Source organism: Octopus bimaculoides, chromosome 2 (assembly GCF_046866305.1).
Source record: "Octopus bimaculoides isolate indiv1 chromosome 2, ASM4686630v1, whole genome shotgun sequence".
NCBI lineage: Eukaryota > Metazoa > Mollusca > Cephalopoda > Octopoda > Octopodidae > Octopus > Octopus bimaculoides.
In genome coordinates, this window is record NC_142929.1 from 168,660,269 (window position 1) to 168,676,805 (window position 16,537).

At 35.1% G+C, this 16,537-nt stretch overlaps 1 protein-coding gene across 3 annotated transcripts in view; it reads left to right on the forward strand.

Moving 5' to 3' along the window:
• The window catches only part of LOC106881530 (cilia- and flagella-associated protein 206), a 99,270-nt gene extending 84,237 nt beyond the window's left edge, over nucleotides 1–15,033 (forward strand). For all 3 annotated transcript variants that reach the window (XM_014931950.3, XM_052965702.2, XM_052965703.2), the window contains 6 exons: nucleotides 3,044–3,148; nucleotides 4,485–4,627; nucleotides 7,874–7,967; nucleotides 9,666–9,809; nucleotides 12,901–12,989; nucleotides 14,866–15,033. In XM_014931950.3, the coding sequence (XP_014787436.1) occupies nucleotides 3,044–3,148; nucleotides 4,485–4,627; nucleotides 7,874–7,967; nucleotides 9,666–9,809; nucleotides 12,901–12,989; nucleotides 14,866–15,010 (720 nt within the window). In that variant the 3' untranslated portion in view covers nucleotides 15,011–15,033. The remainder of the gene's footprint in view (nucleotides 1–3,043; nucleotides 3,149–4,484; nucleotides 4,628–7,873; nucleotides 7,968–9,665; nucleotides 9,810–12,900; nucleotides 12,990–14,865) is intronic.
• The last annotated feature ends 1,504 nt before the right edge of the window (nucleotides 15,034–16,537 follow it).

Consider the following 16,537-nt stretch of genomic DNA (forward strand, 5'->3'; position numbering starts at 1 on the left):
TAAACACATACAAGAAATTTGAAGTGTAGTAGATATGTGTGTGAACTGAAAATATTTTGTTTTAACTCTATAAAGCTGTTTCTCATTGTAGCAAGAAAGATATCGTGTTTCTTAACCTATACAACAATATCATACTACTACTACTACTACTACTACTACTACTAATACTACTACTACTACTACTACTAATAATAATAATAATAATAATGATAATAATAATAATAATAATAATAATAATAATAATAATAATAATCCCTTCTACTACAGGTACAAGGCCTGAAATTTGGGGGGAGAGGATTAGTCAATTACATCGACCCAGTAGTCAACTGGTACTTAATTTATCGAACCTGAAAAGATGAAAAACAAAGTCAACTCAGCAGAATTTGAACTCAGAACATGGTGACAGACACAATACCGTAAAGCATTTCACTTGGCATGCTAACGATTCTGCAAGTTTGCTGCCTTAAATGATAATAATTATAATTAATAATTTGTTTGATGTTGACATAATAATGGAAAAGATGGAGAAACACAGACTACTAAAAAACGAAACTGCAAGAATGTGAGCAATGTGGAGAGTAACTGTTATCCCAGGAGTTGTAGGGACACTCAGAGCATTAACAACGAAGTTCAAGAAATCATCATCATCATCACTGTTTAACGTCCGTTTTCCATGCTGGCATAGGTTGGATGGTTTCACTGAAGTCTGGGAAATTGGAATCGACATGAGGGTAGAGCAGGCCCAAAAAGCCGCTCTATTTGGGGACAGCTAGGATTTTGAGATTGGTGCTTGGGTGTTGAGTGTCTTCCACGGTAAGTTAACATCCAAGTACCAAAGCTTATAATTTGCAGAAAGAGACACAGTGAGACCTCTGAGAACAAGTTGCTGTCCACTCTCACAGAATCAATCAGAGCAAGTAAGACCAAGAACTCTGAGAAGTAAAATAATAATAATAATAATAATAATAATAATAATAATAATAATAATAATAATAATAATCCTTTCTACTGAAGGTACAAGGTCTTAAATTTTGAGGGATGCTTAACTGGTATTTAATTTATTGACGCTGAGAGGATGAAAGGCAAAGTTAACCTTGGCAGAATTTGAACTTAGAATGTAGTGACAGGTGAAATACTGCTAAGCACTTCATCCAGCATGCTAATGCTTCTGCCAGCTCACTGCCTTAATAATGATGGTGGTGGTGGTGGTGGCGGCGGCGGCGGCGGTGGTGGTGGTTATTCCTTGCGATCAAAATTTAGCGGCGAAAGAATTTGACAAGATCAGTAAATATAAAGACTTGCTAATATAAATTGAAAAAATGTGGCACCTCAAGGCGACTACCGTGCCAGTGATTGTAGGATCTCTAGGAATGATAAAAAAAAAGGTACTGAAACCTATTTGAAAATGATACCAGGCTTACCATCTCTACAGGAGGTGCAAAAAATCGTGTTAACTGGAATGACTCATGTACTGAGAAGAGCATTACCACTGGGAAAACAACATCCATTCATGAATTTATTTATTTATTAATTTTTTTTTACATACATATTTCACCTGTGAATTTGCGTGTGTAAACTAGGAATGCTTACAATGAGTTTCTCTGCCCTAGGTGTACGGAAAACACTCGGTGAGAAATGGAAGAAAATTTGAAGAAAGAAGAAAAAAAACATAATAATAATAATATTAATACACCAACAGTAACCAGTAATCTGTTTACAAATAATACAAAGAACTGACATTTACTGACTGGCTGCTCATTTGAAAAGTAATATTGTCATACCAGAACAAATGTTCTAATGTAAGAGGATGTAAGTCTATAAAGAGCAACTATTTGTTAACATAGCAGTTATTGAAGACTGCAGTAAACAAAAATTAAAAACATAAGCTTACATAAATTGAATACTGAAAAGCGTTTGACAGCAAAACATTGGTGAGACTACATATAAACAATCTCCAATTAGGCTTCTATAAACAAAACAAAAAAAAAATGAAAGAAAAGAAGAACTTGATGACATCATGAAAAATCTGACCAATGAAACTCAACAAGTACAACTGAATTTCTTTGATCAATGTCAGCAAAAATACAGGTGAATCAAAAGTTGTTGATTGAAAATCAGTTAATTTTTGATTTAGCTGTTAACTTATAAAACTGGATAGTCTCAGAAAGGCAACAGATTTGAACAGACGATGGACAAAGTTGTGTTTTAAGTTAATCTAAGTTCAGTATCAATTGTTGTTCCAACAATCTAACTGCTACTCACTTAAAAATCAACCATAGTAGGGGACACTCATATTCTCTCAATGACCCTCCTCTCCCTTTCTCTCTCTCTCACTCTCTCTCTCATCTACTCACAACCATACAAGCTGTCCTACAAAATCAGTAACAGAAGCACAACACTCTCTATTACTCTGTTATTTTCCCTAGATCCTTGTCTCATGCTCACCAATCAGGTCACAATATTCATCTCATTTTTCTGATTTTATTCTATTAGTTTCTTTTTTTGGAGCCATCATGTTCCATTTCAGTCTTTTAACAATGAAACAAATGGTAAATTGAAAATATTAGACTTCTCTTTTTTTCTTTGGATTCTTTCATTATTGTTAAATTAAGCATATTGTTAAAAGAGTATATCATTTATGCTTCGTCAAAAATGGAAAATTCAAGAACATTGTATGATAAAGAGAATATGGTAAAATTAAAAAAAACTCTCATATTCCTATAAGAAGAATTTTCAAGGAGACAATATATATATATATATATATATATATATATATATATATATATATTGTCTCCTTGAAAATACTTCTGGAAATAGCTGTAAGACCTCCTTTTTATAAATGTTCTAAAATCTTCACAGCCATGGTTTTTTTATCTCATTCTGAAAAAAAAAAAATTATATATATATATATATATATATATATATATATATGATAATGTGTGTGTGTGTGTGTGTTTATGTATATATATATATATATATAATTTTTATTGTGGAAATATGATGAGATACTTTGTCTTTGTAAAAAATATATTTGTCTTTGCAGTGCAATCAAAAAGTCAATGTTGCTGTGGTAAAACAGTACACAAATGTTGAATGGCTGTTTCCTGATAATACCACAAATTTTGACAAGTTGAATTTAGAATGTAGGGTAAGCTTTATAACCATTATTTCCCTAGATAAGCATCCATTATTTAATTGAAAGAAATAATTTTTTTTTTCTTTTTTGTTAGGATGTATTAACTGTAAGATTTGTAGTTAGATCTATTATGTTATTTAATCCTGACCAATAGTAATACTTATGTAAAATGTATTCTTGCTATGACCAATACACCCCTTTTTCAGACAGTATATTTAAAATCAAGTTTTCAAATGGATCTTATATTTTTTTAAGGGGACTAGCATAGGATTTGAGGAAAATTTAGCTGCTATTTCTTGGTAATTGTTCCTTGTTAACTCATATAATTGAGAGAATTAAAATGGATAAGAGAATAAATAGTGGCAGTACTATAAAATCCTACTAGAGTTGTCCTAGCAATTCAACACCACTTGGACCTTTTGGGGTAGATAAGAAACTGTAAAGAGTTCAAGTCTGCCACAAGTGTTTTATCATGTTACCAGACAAGATACACTATATGCATCAATTCCTTCACTTGTTAGGAATACAAACTAGATATTCTGAGAATGGTTTTTTTAGGCTCTATTTCTACATCTGATCGCTTTTATGTATCATTTGTTAGAAAGTTCTGAAGTCTCTTAGCATAAGAATCAGCAAATGCCATGTAAACTTAATCTGCTGTCTGGTTTGATATCATCACCTGGTCCTTGGCTGCCCTTAACTGAATCCACTTTGTTGTAAACATTCAGAACAGGTCTCTGATTTGAGGATACTTTCCTCCCTCCCCCTCTCCCTTCCACCAGTCTTAAAGGCCCTATAAAATATCATGGGCTCTGGCCTTCCTCCTGATTAAGCGATAAGAAAAATTGTTCACCCCAGTTTAGATGTGGTTGTGTGGACAAAATATTGGATTGCCAATGCATGACTTTTGAGTATGAATCAACTAAATACATCTTACACAAGACACTAAATTTAACAAGTCATTTTCAGGAAAAGTTATCAAATCTTAAAATGTGAATGTTTATAGTTCCTCTCTGTACCTGTCCCCAAGGAAACATTTCCCAAATGCTTTTTAAGAAAACGTATTGTTGCAAATATATTGTGGAAATTGCTTGTGATATTCCATTCCAACAAGGTGGTTAGCTCTGTGATACAAAAGTTTTTTGATCACTATCAAACGTCTGGTTCTAATAGCAACAAACTCTTCAGCATTTTTGTTGCCATGAGGATCTGAAAGCTTACTAAACTTCCCTTGATCTTTCTTTATCACCAGGTACCTTTCACTTCCAATACATACAAGACTACACGAATTGTATTTATTCCTCTTGAATAAATCTGTCAATGAATTCTCTCCTGTATTTTTTTGTAGGGTTTCTGTCCTGTGACACTGTGCAAATATGAAGGTCTGCTATTGCGTGGTAACAGTGATATTGGAGTTGCAAAGTACCAAAACTATTATTATGCTTTTGCTTCAAAAGAGGATGCCTATGAATTTGCTGAAGACGCAGACAAGTAAGTAAAATACTCTTAATTTTATACATTTTACCATACAGCATATGATGTAATCTGTTAAGTGTAGAAATAGCTGAATGGATGAGGTTTTGGAGATTTGCTCACGAATACATATTCACTACAGGCATTTGTGTGTGTGCATGTGTGTGTTAGTACGAATATTCTATGTTGCTTCTTAAGTTGCACCTATCTGCCAGATCATTTCAGAATGTTGGCTAATTTAGACGCACATATTATCCAGTGAGTATATTTGTGTTCACCTCAGCATCATGAAACTGAGACTAAGCACCAGTTTTTAAAGGCTTCTTTTGGTTTTCAGAGATATTTAATCTCTCCTTCTTGTCTTCTATTATAATTTCATTCACATCTAAGATGCTTTATAGGAACATTAATTCAACCCAAATACTTGTCTAGTATTTTATTTTATTGACTTTGTAAAGATGAAATGCAATGTTGACTTCAACTGAATTTGAACTCAAAATATAGTTACATTGACACATGTGAGGCACTTGTGCTGGTGGTACGTAAAGGCACCTGTGCCAGTAACATGTAAGAGGCACCAATGCCATTGACACACAAAAGGCACACAGTGTACTCTATGAAGTTGGGAAGGGCATCCAACTGTAGAAACCAAGCCAAAACAGACTGGAACATGGTGCAACTCTCCAGTTTACCAGTTCCAGTCAAATTGTCTAACTCATGCCAGCATGGAAAACATATGGTAAACGGTGGTGGTGGTGGTGGTGGTGGTGGCAGCAGCTGATGTTGTTGTTACTGTTGTTGTTGCTGTTGTTGTTGTTGTTGCTGTTGTTGTTATAATTTGGGTTTGTCTCAGGTTTGGTCTTATTCCAAGTAGGAATTATGTGGATAGTGAGTTATTACCTGTATGTAACCTTAGGTATCCACAAGTTTCCAGCAGTCTTTCAAGTGCTTAGAAACATCCTGGTTAATCCTTGCTGTCCCTAAGAGACAGACTTTCTGTAGCTCTACCGGGCATTCTATTTTAATCTCCCTCACCCCTTAGTCTATATCTTGGCTTACTATTCTCAGCACACCAATTATTATAGGCATGACCTTTTCTGTTCACATGCTCCAAATATTTTCTATTTCAAATTTCAAGGTTTTTTTTTTCCTTCCTCTTTCTTTACAATCCTAGAATCAAACAGGCATGATGTGTTGATAAGTAAGCAACTTTGCTTTTTCTTATCTATAATTGTTATGTCTGGTCTATTATTTTCTAATTTTTTGTTTGTTTGAATTGGAAAGTTCGACCAAACCTTACATTTCTCTGACCGTAGTACTCTTTCGACTCGGTGATTGTACTATGTGTTTCCAGCTTCAAATCCCCATTTCTGGCACAGTTTCCAGTGTGTAACTTTTCCAGTGTGTAACTTTTACAATCAGAGTGTGGTTGCTTTGTCATTTTCTGAGATCTTTTCTGGGTTGTGCCTATACCATCATTTTTCTGTTGTCATTCCATAGTGTTGGCATAGCTTCCAGTGTATATAGATCCCAACTCTGTGGTGTCTGTGGATATATTCCGTTTTTGCCAGGACTGGGCAGCCAGAGACAATTTGATTTATTGTTTCTTCCCCATCACCACATATCCAGCAGTTACTTGTATTTTTCTTCATTATGTGTTTCTAGTGATTTCTGGTGGGAAGGCTTTGATCTTGTGCTGCAATTAAAAATCTTTCAGTCTCTGCTTTGAGTCCTGAGTTTCTCAGCCATTGTTAGGATTTTATTTTGTCCATTTCTTTTCTGTTTAGCTTATCCCAATATTCCCCATGTAAGAGCTTTTCTTGCCATCATTATATCATGATACTTTGTTGTTCCTGTTTTAGTTTGGATTTCAGTTGTTTTACAACTTTTGTTGTTTCCTCTTTTTTCTTCATAGTTGTCAGGTACTGTGACTTCTTTCTTGTATTTTTCAGCTTCCTTGAAGACAGAAAACAGCTTTTTGTTTTGCTCATGCTTTGTAGCTATTTGTACCAGTTTTTCTTGCTTCTGAATTAGGTATTTCTGTAATCCTATGGTGGTTATTTTATAATAGTTTTTTTAGTTGTATAAGGTCTCTACCACCTTCAATTCATTGAAATCTTTTGGATTTCTCTAAGACATTGTTCTCCTGGGATCTTATCTAGATGTTTATCACATCCCTTTTTTATCACACCCAGGGCACCTACAATGACTGGAACAGTTCTCACTTTAAGATGTCACATCTTTTGTATTTCAATTTCCAGGTCCTTATATCTACTTAAGTTGTCAAATTCCTTGACAGATATATTTTTATCAGTGGGAACACTTACATCTATTAGTCTAGTCTACAAGTATTTTGTTCCCCGTCTTTCATAATCATGTCTGGTCAATTAGCCTGGATCGTTCTGTCAGTGTTGACTGGAAAATCCCAGAGGATAGTGAAATTTTTACCTTCAACAACTGGTTCAGGATGATGTTCATACCAGTAAGCAGGACTGTTGATTTTGTAGTGTTTACATATTTTCCAATGTAAATACTGTCCTACCCTATCATGGCGATTTCTCTATTTGTTTGGTGTCAGTACAGGACATCCCGAGACGAAATGGTTTATTGTCTCATCAAATTTATTGCAGCATCTTCATTTAGGGTCAGAACTGTTTTGAAGAATGTTAGCCTGGTAGTTTTTGGTAACCAAACTTTGATCTTGTGCCGCCAATGGGAAACCTTCAGTCTCTGCTTTCAGTTCTGAACTTCTCAGTCACTGATGGGTTGTTGCTTGATCTATATCAGCATTTCAACTTTGAAGTATATACTGTCTATGCAACGGCTTCTGGCTCCACTGCTCCCCAATTTGTGTCTACCCATTCTTTTTTGCAGTCTGCTTGATCCATTTTGCTTGTTTTGTGGCAGTGGTTTCAGGTTTTTCATCTAATGCAGGGTTAATGCCAAGTTCTCTTGTGAATTTGCAAGCTTCCTTGACAATAGAATGTGATTTTTTGCTGCTTTCATGTTATCATTTTAATTTTTATTATTATTATTGTTGTTGTTGTTATTATTATTAAATACCACAGACATTTTGTCTGATGCCCTTATTATTCTGTCAATCCACACATCATTGATATATATTTTACATTTCCCGTGCTGACTATAGTTCATTCCATCTCTATTAGTGTTGGCGATTTACCTTCTTAACATTATTTTTATTTCATATACTTTAGAAAACGTTAATCCAGTAATATTAACATCTTTCTTCTTGTTATCCAACAGATTTGTGACTTCTGTCAGTGAAATTGCCAAAGTTAATCCCGAGTTAATACAATTGTTGGAATTGTATAACCAGTTTACTTCTATCACACCACAGGTTTGCTTGCATATTATTTCCATTTTGAGTATATGTTGTGTAAATATATTTAAGATTGGAAATGTGCTGTGCGTGAGAAGACCCGGCAAGCCAAGTGAGATCGTTGCCAGGGCCCCTGGACTGGCTCTTGTGCGGGTGGCACATAAGATGTACCATCCTGAGCGTGACCGTTGCCAGTACCGCCTGACTGGCCTTGTAGGGTTTTCGAGCGAGATCGTTGCCAGTGCCCCTGGACTGGCTCTTGTGCGGGTGGCACATAAAAGACACCATTTCGAGCGTGGCCGTTTTCGTGCGGGTGACACGTAAAAGCACCCACTACACTCTCTGAGTGGTTGGCGTTAGGAAGGGCATCCAGCTGTAGAAACTCTGCCAAATTAGATTGGAGCCTGGTGTAGCCATCCGGTTGCACCAGTCCTCAGTCAAATCGTCCAACCCATGCTAGCATGGAAAGCGGACGTTAAATGACGATGATGTGTGTTGCTCAAATATAAGCAAAATGTTTGATTTTGATGTAGTTTATCTCTAGGTCTAGCAGATCTATCATCTAATGCATTTCAGCCATAACTGACCCATTTCTTTGCATGTATATCAATGTATTCTTCTTTATATAAAATGGTGGATAATTTGAAGGGGATTTGGCTGCTATTTCTAGTCGGTTGAGAAGCTGCATCAAGAGTTTCTCATTAGCTATGTGTTGACTTATTTTATTCAGTGGTGATTGTATAGTACATGAGTTATTGTTATTGGTATGTGAATGTGTTATAGTATCAGTCATCGACTATGTAAAGGTATGTATTATGTAGTTTTAATGAGAAGTGATTGAATGAGTCAAGTATGTACTCTGTGAGTTAAGTAGCTGCCATGGTTATTTCGCCTGAAATGAGTCCTGATCATGTGGACCAATGATCGAAGATATTCCAGTATGATCATCATGTAATATTTTAAAGTTAAAGTGTATTTAGTTTTACATTATCCTGATGTTGGTGTGTTTACATCCCCCGTAACTTAGCGCTTCAACAAAAGAGACCAATAGAATTAGTACTTGACTCACAAAGTATAAATCCTGGAGTTGATTTCTTCGACTATTATTATTGTTGTTGTTGTTGTTGTTAAGGCAGCAAGCTGGCAGAATCATTAGCACACAAGGCAAGATGCTTAGTGGCATTTCATTCACCTTTATGGTCTAAGTTCAAATTCTGCCGAGGTCGATTTTGCCTTTCATCCTTTCGGGCTTGATAAATTAAGTATCAGTGAAACACTGGGGTTGATGTAATCGACTAGTGCCCTCATGCAAAATTTCAGGCCTTGTGCCTTTAGTAGAAAGGATTATTATTATTATTATTATTATTATTATTATTATTATTGTGACACGTAAAAGCACCTACTACACTCTCTGAGTGGTTGGCGTTAGGAAGGGCATCCAGCTGTAGAAACTCTGCCAAATTTAGATTGGAGCCTGGTGTTGCCATCCGGTTTCACCAGTCCTCAGTCAAATCGTCCAACCCATGCTAGCATGGAAAGCGGACGTTAAACGATGATGATGATGATGATCAATTCTTCTGTTATGCTCTGAGTTAAAATTCCTCTGGGGTCAGGATTATTATTATTATTATTATTATTATTATTATTATTATTATTATTATTATTATTATTATTGATTGTAATTAATGCTCTAACTGAAATGTTGTTTCAATGCAGAGAAAAGACAGCCACCATTATGTACATAAGCCTATTGTTAAATGTGAAAGTGGATCTCAAACAGACACACATTTCATTGAGAAGAACATTGTTAAATCCTATGAGTGGAATGAATGGGAACTTCGGCGAAAGGCTATTAAACTGGTGAGAAAAAAACTCATATAACATTGATGTTTAACTTCAAATCAGCACTCATTGAGCTTAGCTATTTTTTAAAGACTTTTCACTGCTAACTTCCTGTGCATATTCTATGTACTGTTCATATAATTTTGGTTATTTTTTCTGATGAGTTGTGGTGTACCTGAGCACTGTATACAATAAGTTCATTGTTATTTTTATTTTAAAGGCATTCCAAACATGGACACACTGTGTATTTATATGTTTATTTATTTTTTTTATATCCAGTAAGTGCAGGCATGGCTGTGTGGTAAGAAGCTTGTTTCTCAACCATATGGTTCTGGAAAGTTGACTCATTCAATGTCAGAATAGGTTTTTACAGAAAAAATATAATGAAGTTGACTTTTATTTATGCTGGTCGGTATAATGCTTATATTTTCAGTATAAATTTTCTAAAACCATTAAATGGTTAACTACTTTTTGAAGTTTGATGTTCATGCTGGTACTCACGGTCTGGGCCATATTTTACATTGCTTAGAGTTTCTACCTATTGCAATGGAGCCCAGCAATTTCCTTAAATAGATCAGTTTTTCTCCGCTTGGGGAGTCTGGCTTGCGTTTGCACCAGAAAGCTATTTGCTTGCTTTCTCCATGTTACAACACAGTGAAATTCCTCACTGCTGATATCGCTGCTATCAGCTCTTACTGCATCTAACGTCAACAACAACAACATTATAATTCATCCTTGCGCATGTAAGCTCACTAAGTGAGTATGACTTAGCATTCCTACAGAAACTTTCATTTTACCTTATACAATGTTTAATGTCATTTCACATTCATGTTGAATTATGCAGCAATCTTATGTTCTCTTCATAGAACACTTGTAATGTATGTATTACCAGTTCTTTTGGTATAGTAGATTTTTGCAATTCTTGTTTATGTCTCCTCACAAATAGGTATATTCTAACAAGTCGCTTCTTAAATTTCATACCTCTCTTGTTCAATAAATATTGAGTTAAACTTGTAAAGCTGTTTATTTTCTCCATTCGACTTTTAATGCTTATTTTAGCACGTTACCAAACTATCAGTTTGGTCGCTGGCTAAAATGGTAATGACAAATTTTGAAGTTTACTTGACATTTTATAAGTCTGAAAGGGATTAAAATTTCAATACTCCATATCAAAGGTTCCGACAAGAATAGGCAGAAAAATTAGAGCTTGAGACAAGAAGGCATTTTCGACCAATCAGAATTCTGTTTACATAATCAGTTTGATCAGTCACCTTCCTCTGTCGGTTGAGTAAAGTGTCATCCAAGCTGATGTTTATTGGTAATTAAACTTATTTTGCAACACTTGTGCGTATTTATCAGCTTTGTTTTTGCTGATAAGATTATCAACAACTTTTTCTGTGATCGTGATTTGAGAAGACATACAGAATTATGCTAAAGATAGGACATAATCTCTTGTGTGCAAGAAATGTAAAATAAAGTTTATTAGCTGTAGAAATTCTGCCAAATTAGATTGGAGCCTGGTGTTGCCATCCAGTTTCACCAGTCCTCAGTCAAATCGTCCAACCCATGCTAGCATGGAAAGCGGACGTTAAACAATGATGATGATGATGATGATGAACACAAACACTTCGTAATTTAATAGCTTTCAATGTGATACCTGTTAAACAGAAATTATTTTAATTTAGTGAAAATTTAATAAAATCTAATCATAAGTAAGCGAAATTATGTTAAATACAACTAAATTGAGAAACTTTTTTTTTCCCTGGCCATATCGGCAATTCTGAAAACTTTTGGGTGCGAATTTTATATGAATAGAAGCTTTCTTTAATAATTTTTATCCTGAAAATCACCTGCATAAATTACACAGGTTTCCAAATTACATGGATTTTTATGGTATATGTAGTTATAAATGATATATAAGTGTTTGTATATGTGTATGAGTGCATGTGTGTTTGTGTTTCTTTGTATCAACATTGCATGATCATTGTAAATGATTGTCACTGTTATTCATTTCCCAAATACTACAAGAACATGTGTGGTCATGAGAAAAGATTACCTTGCTTGAAAATAGGTGAATGATAGAGATAGAAAGGGCATCTGGCTGTAGAATATTTGCCTCAATAAACTCCATCCAGCCAATGTAAGCATGAGAAAGTGGACTTCAAAAGGATGATGATGAAGATAAGAGTACTACCTTGTTCAATGTGTTCTTCATTGGCATGTAAAAAGCACCCATCACACTTTGTTAAGTGGTTGGCATTAGGAAGGGCATCCATCCATAGAAACCATGCCACAACAGACAGTTGGAGTCAGGACAGCTCCCTGCTAGCCAGCTCCATGTCAAACTGTCCAACCCATGCCAACATGGAAAGAGGGCACTAAACAATAATGATGATGATGAATTGAGAAAAAACTATCTGCTGTTTGAATGAGGATGCAATGATGTTCATGCTCTTTACAAAATAACCAGGGACACAAGCAGACAAGAAAGGGTTACAAGTGGATAGGAATATTGAGTCTAAATTTCTGTTTCAAATTACTCAAGTTGTCCTAGATTTTATTCAATTTATGTTGTCTGGCATCTTGTTTTCTGTGTTCAAATTCCACCAAGTCAATTTTGTCCTTTATCCTTCTGAGTTCAATTATTAACGGAAAGGTGGACTGACAGGGAAATGAAAGCATCCTTGCAAGATTTGTTTTGGCTCTTTGCATTCTGAGTTCAAATCAAGGTAACTTAATCTGCCTCTCACTTTAAGACCATCACCTGGGCCTTGGGTGCCTTTAGTAAAGCTCACTCAGTTTCAGATATTTAGGCCAGGTCTTTGGTTTGAGGATATCTTCCATCCACCAGTCATGGTGGCTCTGTAAATGGTTATGAGCTCCACCTTTGAGTAAAAGATTTTTTAAATGTTCAGATCCTACCAGTACCAGCTTTACTGTTTGATAAAATAAGTACTGGTCTTCTACAGGGTCAATTCCATAAAGTATATTGACCCTCTCTATGAAGCTGTGGGCTTGTAAAACACCTTTGAGAATTGTTGCTATTGTAATACCAGAAACTTTAATATGCAAGAAATTAATAACATTATATAAAACCTTTCTTTAACAGACTGATCTGCGCCATAAATTAACACATTCAGCTCAAACTGATGCCAGCAGTCACCGGAAGATTGTCACTACACAAACTTACATGCCAAAGTAATGTAGTTTTAATGTTTCTTATGATTAATGAGGATAGGGTGAACATAAAAGATGTTGTTAGCCTCAAATCAACCCTGATTGCATAGACTTATGATTAAAGTTATTCTGGACTTATTTTAAGGCACAACCGTATCTAGGTTTAGGACTTTTTACCCTTTAGGTTTGTTTTTAAAATGTGATTTGAGGGAGATTTAGCTACTATTTTTTGTCAAAGCAATCATTTGACACAAAGAAGTATAATTGTTTGGTAAAAATAGTAAAATTTATTTTTGCTACTCACAATCTGAGTTTGATTTCCACAAAGGTCACCTTTGCCTTCATCCTTTTAGGATGAACAAAAGAAGCACCAGATATATACCCCAACCCTATTCTCCACAAAACTGAGTTCTTGTGCCAATGTGAGAAATTATTATTACATATTTCTTATCAAAAATATTTTTATTTGCATAAATTAATAATGCTTAGTGTTGTTCTTGATGTTTAACCCGAGCTCCCAATCAAGCAGACCAATGATCGAAGCCATTGTTGCCTATCAGTGTCTTAACTTGAGAGTGCGCATTGCCTAGAACAGCCCTTGAGTTTGCCCCTCTATTCTGACCCCTCACCCAAACCTATACAGGCTTATACAACAAACTCAAAAGTGTCACCTGGAATAGGCTGCTCTGCCTCCTCCAAGCTACTGTTCTTTATTCAATGTGCCTCCTTTCTTTAAGAGGATAGGTTATGTGGAGAGGCATGGCACAGTGGTTAGAATGTTGGGCTCACAATCATGAGGAAGTGAGTTTGCAAAATTCAGAAGTGGAGATTTCAGCCTTGAAGATGAAGATCGAACAAGATGTCCAGTTGAGTTTGATGAGAAGCTCCTGATGGCATTACTTGAAGAAAATCCTACATTATCAGTTGAAGGATTGGCAATAAAGCTTAGTTCAAACCATACAACTGTTCATCATCATCTTCAACAACTTGGAAAGGTTCCTAAACTTGGAAAATGGGTGCCTCGTGACTTGTCTGAAAGCAACCACAAATCCCGAGTTGACATCTGCTCTTCTCTCCATTCTCGTGAACTCGTTTCACCCTTTTTGGATAGACTTGTGACTGGTACCTAAAACTGGATCTTCTATCGAAATGTTAACGCCATAAACAGTGGCTTGGTAAAAGGGAAAAAGCCCAACCACAACTGAGAAGGGAACTTCATGGGAAAAAGGTTCTTCTTTCTATCCGGTGGGATTGCAAAGGAGTAATTCACTCTGAATTATTACCACCTAATGCAACAATCAATGCTCAAGTCTACTGTCAGCAATTAGAGCGTTTGAACCAAGCTTTGAAGAAAAAAGACCTGCTTTACTGAATCGAAAAGGAGTGATGTTTCATCAGGACAATGCATGACCCCACACTGCAAAGATCACATTACAGAAGATCAAAAAGCTTGGTTGGGAAAAAATTCCTCATCCACCTTATTCTCCCGACCTTGCTCCTTCAGACTACAATTTGTTTCGTAGTTTACAGAATCATTTGGGGGACATAACTTTCGCAAGCCAGGAGGGGTGGAAACTGACATTTCAAAGTTCTTCGCTTTGAAACCAAAAGAATTTTACATTGATGGGATTAAAAAGTTTGTAAATAGATGGAAGGAAGTCATAGATAATTAGGGAAAGTACATTGATGATTAAATTTCAATTAAATATAACATTTGATCACTTGCTTTCTTTATTCAAAATTCAGACAGAACTTATGGGATGACCTGATATATGTGTGTAATATTTCTAATCATGACTATTTGTCTGTATATGTTTGTGCATGTGTGGTGGGTGTACGATTCCATTTTATTTTATTATTGTTCATATTATTATTTCCTTATGTCCTATCATTGTAGAGACCAACAAACGCAGACCAAGTTAGATGGTTGCAGCAGTGTACCCCGGCCACAGGTATTCCTGGCTGGCTTGCGTGGCTCTGGAATGAAAAAACCAACTGTTCTTACCAAAGTGGATCTTACATTGGATGTCAAACTGATATAATAATAAAATATTGTTATCACTAATATTTTCTTACAATTTTATTGTTGTCACATGCTTTCTCTGTTTTACTGAGTGCAGCTCTGACCACCTTGGCTATGTACAGTGTTTCATTTTAGTTGTTATTTTCCCTTGTATTGAAAGTAGTCTATGTAATACATGCAAAGGGCTTCCTAGAACCTTTTCCTGTGTTGTGTTTATTTTAAACCCTGAGGTTCTGGTTACGTATTTTGTTGTATGTTTTCAGCTTATTCCTAAGATCCCTATTATAATAGGAATTGTTTCTGTTTTATTTCCCCATGCTCTAGTCATATCCCTTTCTAGATCTTTATATTTGGATAATTTTCCTATTTCATTTAGATAAACATTATTGTCTGTTGGGACTACTAATATTTTGATTAAGATTCAATTCTTTTCTTGATGTTCCCTGGCAACTATTGGGTCTTACTTTATCCAAATAAAGTCGAAGTCACATATATAATTCAGAACAATTAATTATTCCACTGATAGCTTGAATAATCTCAAACATCATGTGAAACATGTAATCACTACACCATTTCGATAACACCTTCAACGGTTTATTTTTTTAATAGCTTAAATGACCTTTTAGCAACAGAACAATTGCTTCTATTATCACACACACATACATACACACACACACACACACACACACACAATTCTGTACACACACACATACACGCAGACACACACATACACGCAGATACACACATGCACACAAAAGAAAACATAAAAAATACACCCCCACACATGCGCAAACACACACACACACACGAACACACACACCTATACACAGTTGGAGACCACACACATACACATAGGTGGAGACACTCAAAAGAATATATCTAACCCCAAAGAAAAATCCTAATTCTTTCTTCAACAAGACATTCATCACAACATACACATCCAACAACACAGCTGGTCACATTCCAAACATATTGAAAGGACATTCAACACAATGCATACACACACACTCACACACAGGTGGACATAAAACCCATTTAGTAAATACATCTTAGCCACTCCCTTGGCAGGAACACAAAAAATTTCTTTTATACAATAGATAACTACACCCCTTCTATTACTCTCTGACACTTTGAACTCTATACCAAACTATATTTAAAGAAGATTTCAACAAAAAAATCTCCAGACATGTTCTTGACGTCTAGACAGAAGATAAACTGTTTTTACTTCAAATTTTTATAAATTTTTATTAAATTCCTTCTTAAATTGAAATGTCTTAGACTAATTTCTGTGCTATTTCCGCCTTCGTCTTTTATATATATATATATATATATATATATATATATATATATATATATATATATATGTATGTATGTATGTATGTTTGTATGTATGTATATGTGTATATATATATATATATATATATAGGTGAGAAAGTTGGAATGTGAAAGCACGTGGTTAGATGTATAAAAGATAATAAGAGTGAAAAAACTACAGAAGGCTTGTGTTACATGGTTAAAGTATATATTTAAATTATGTCAGAAAAAT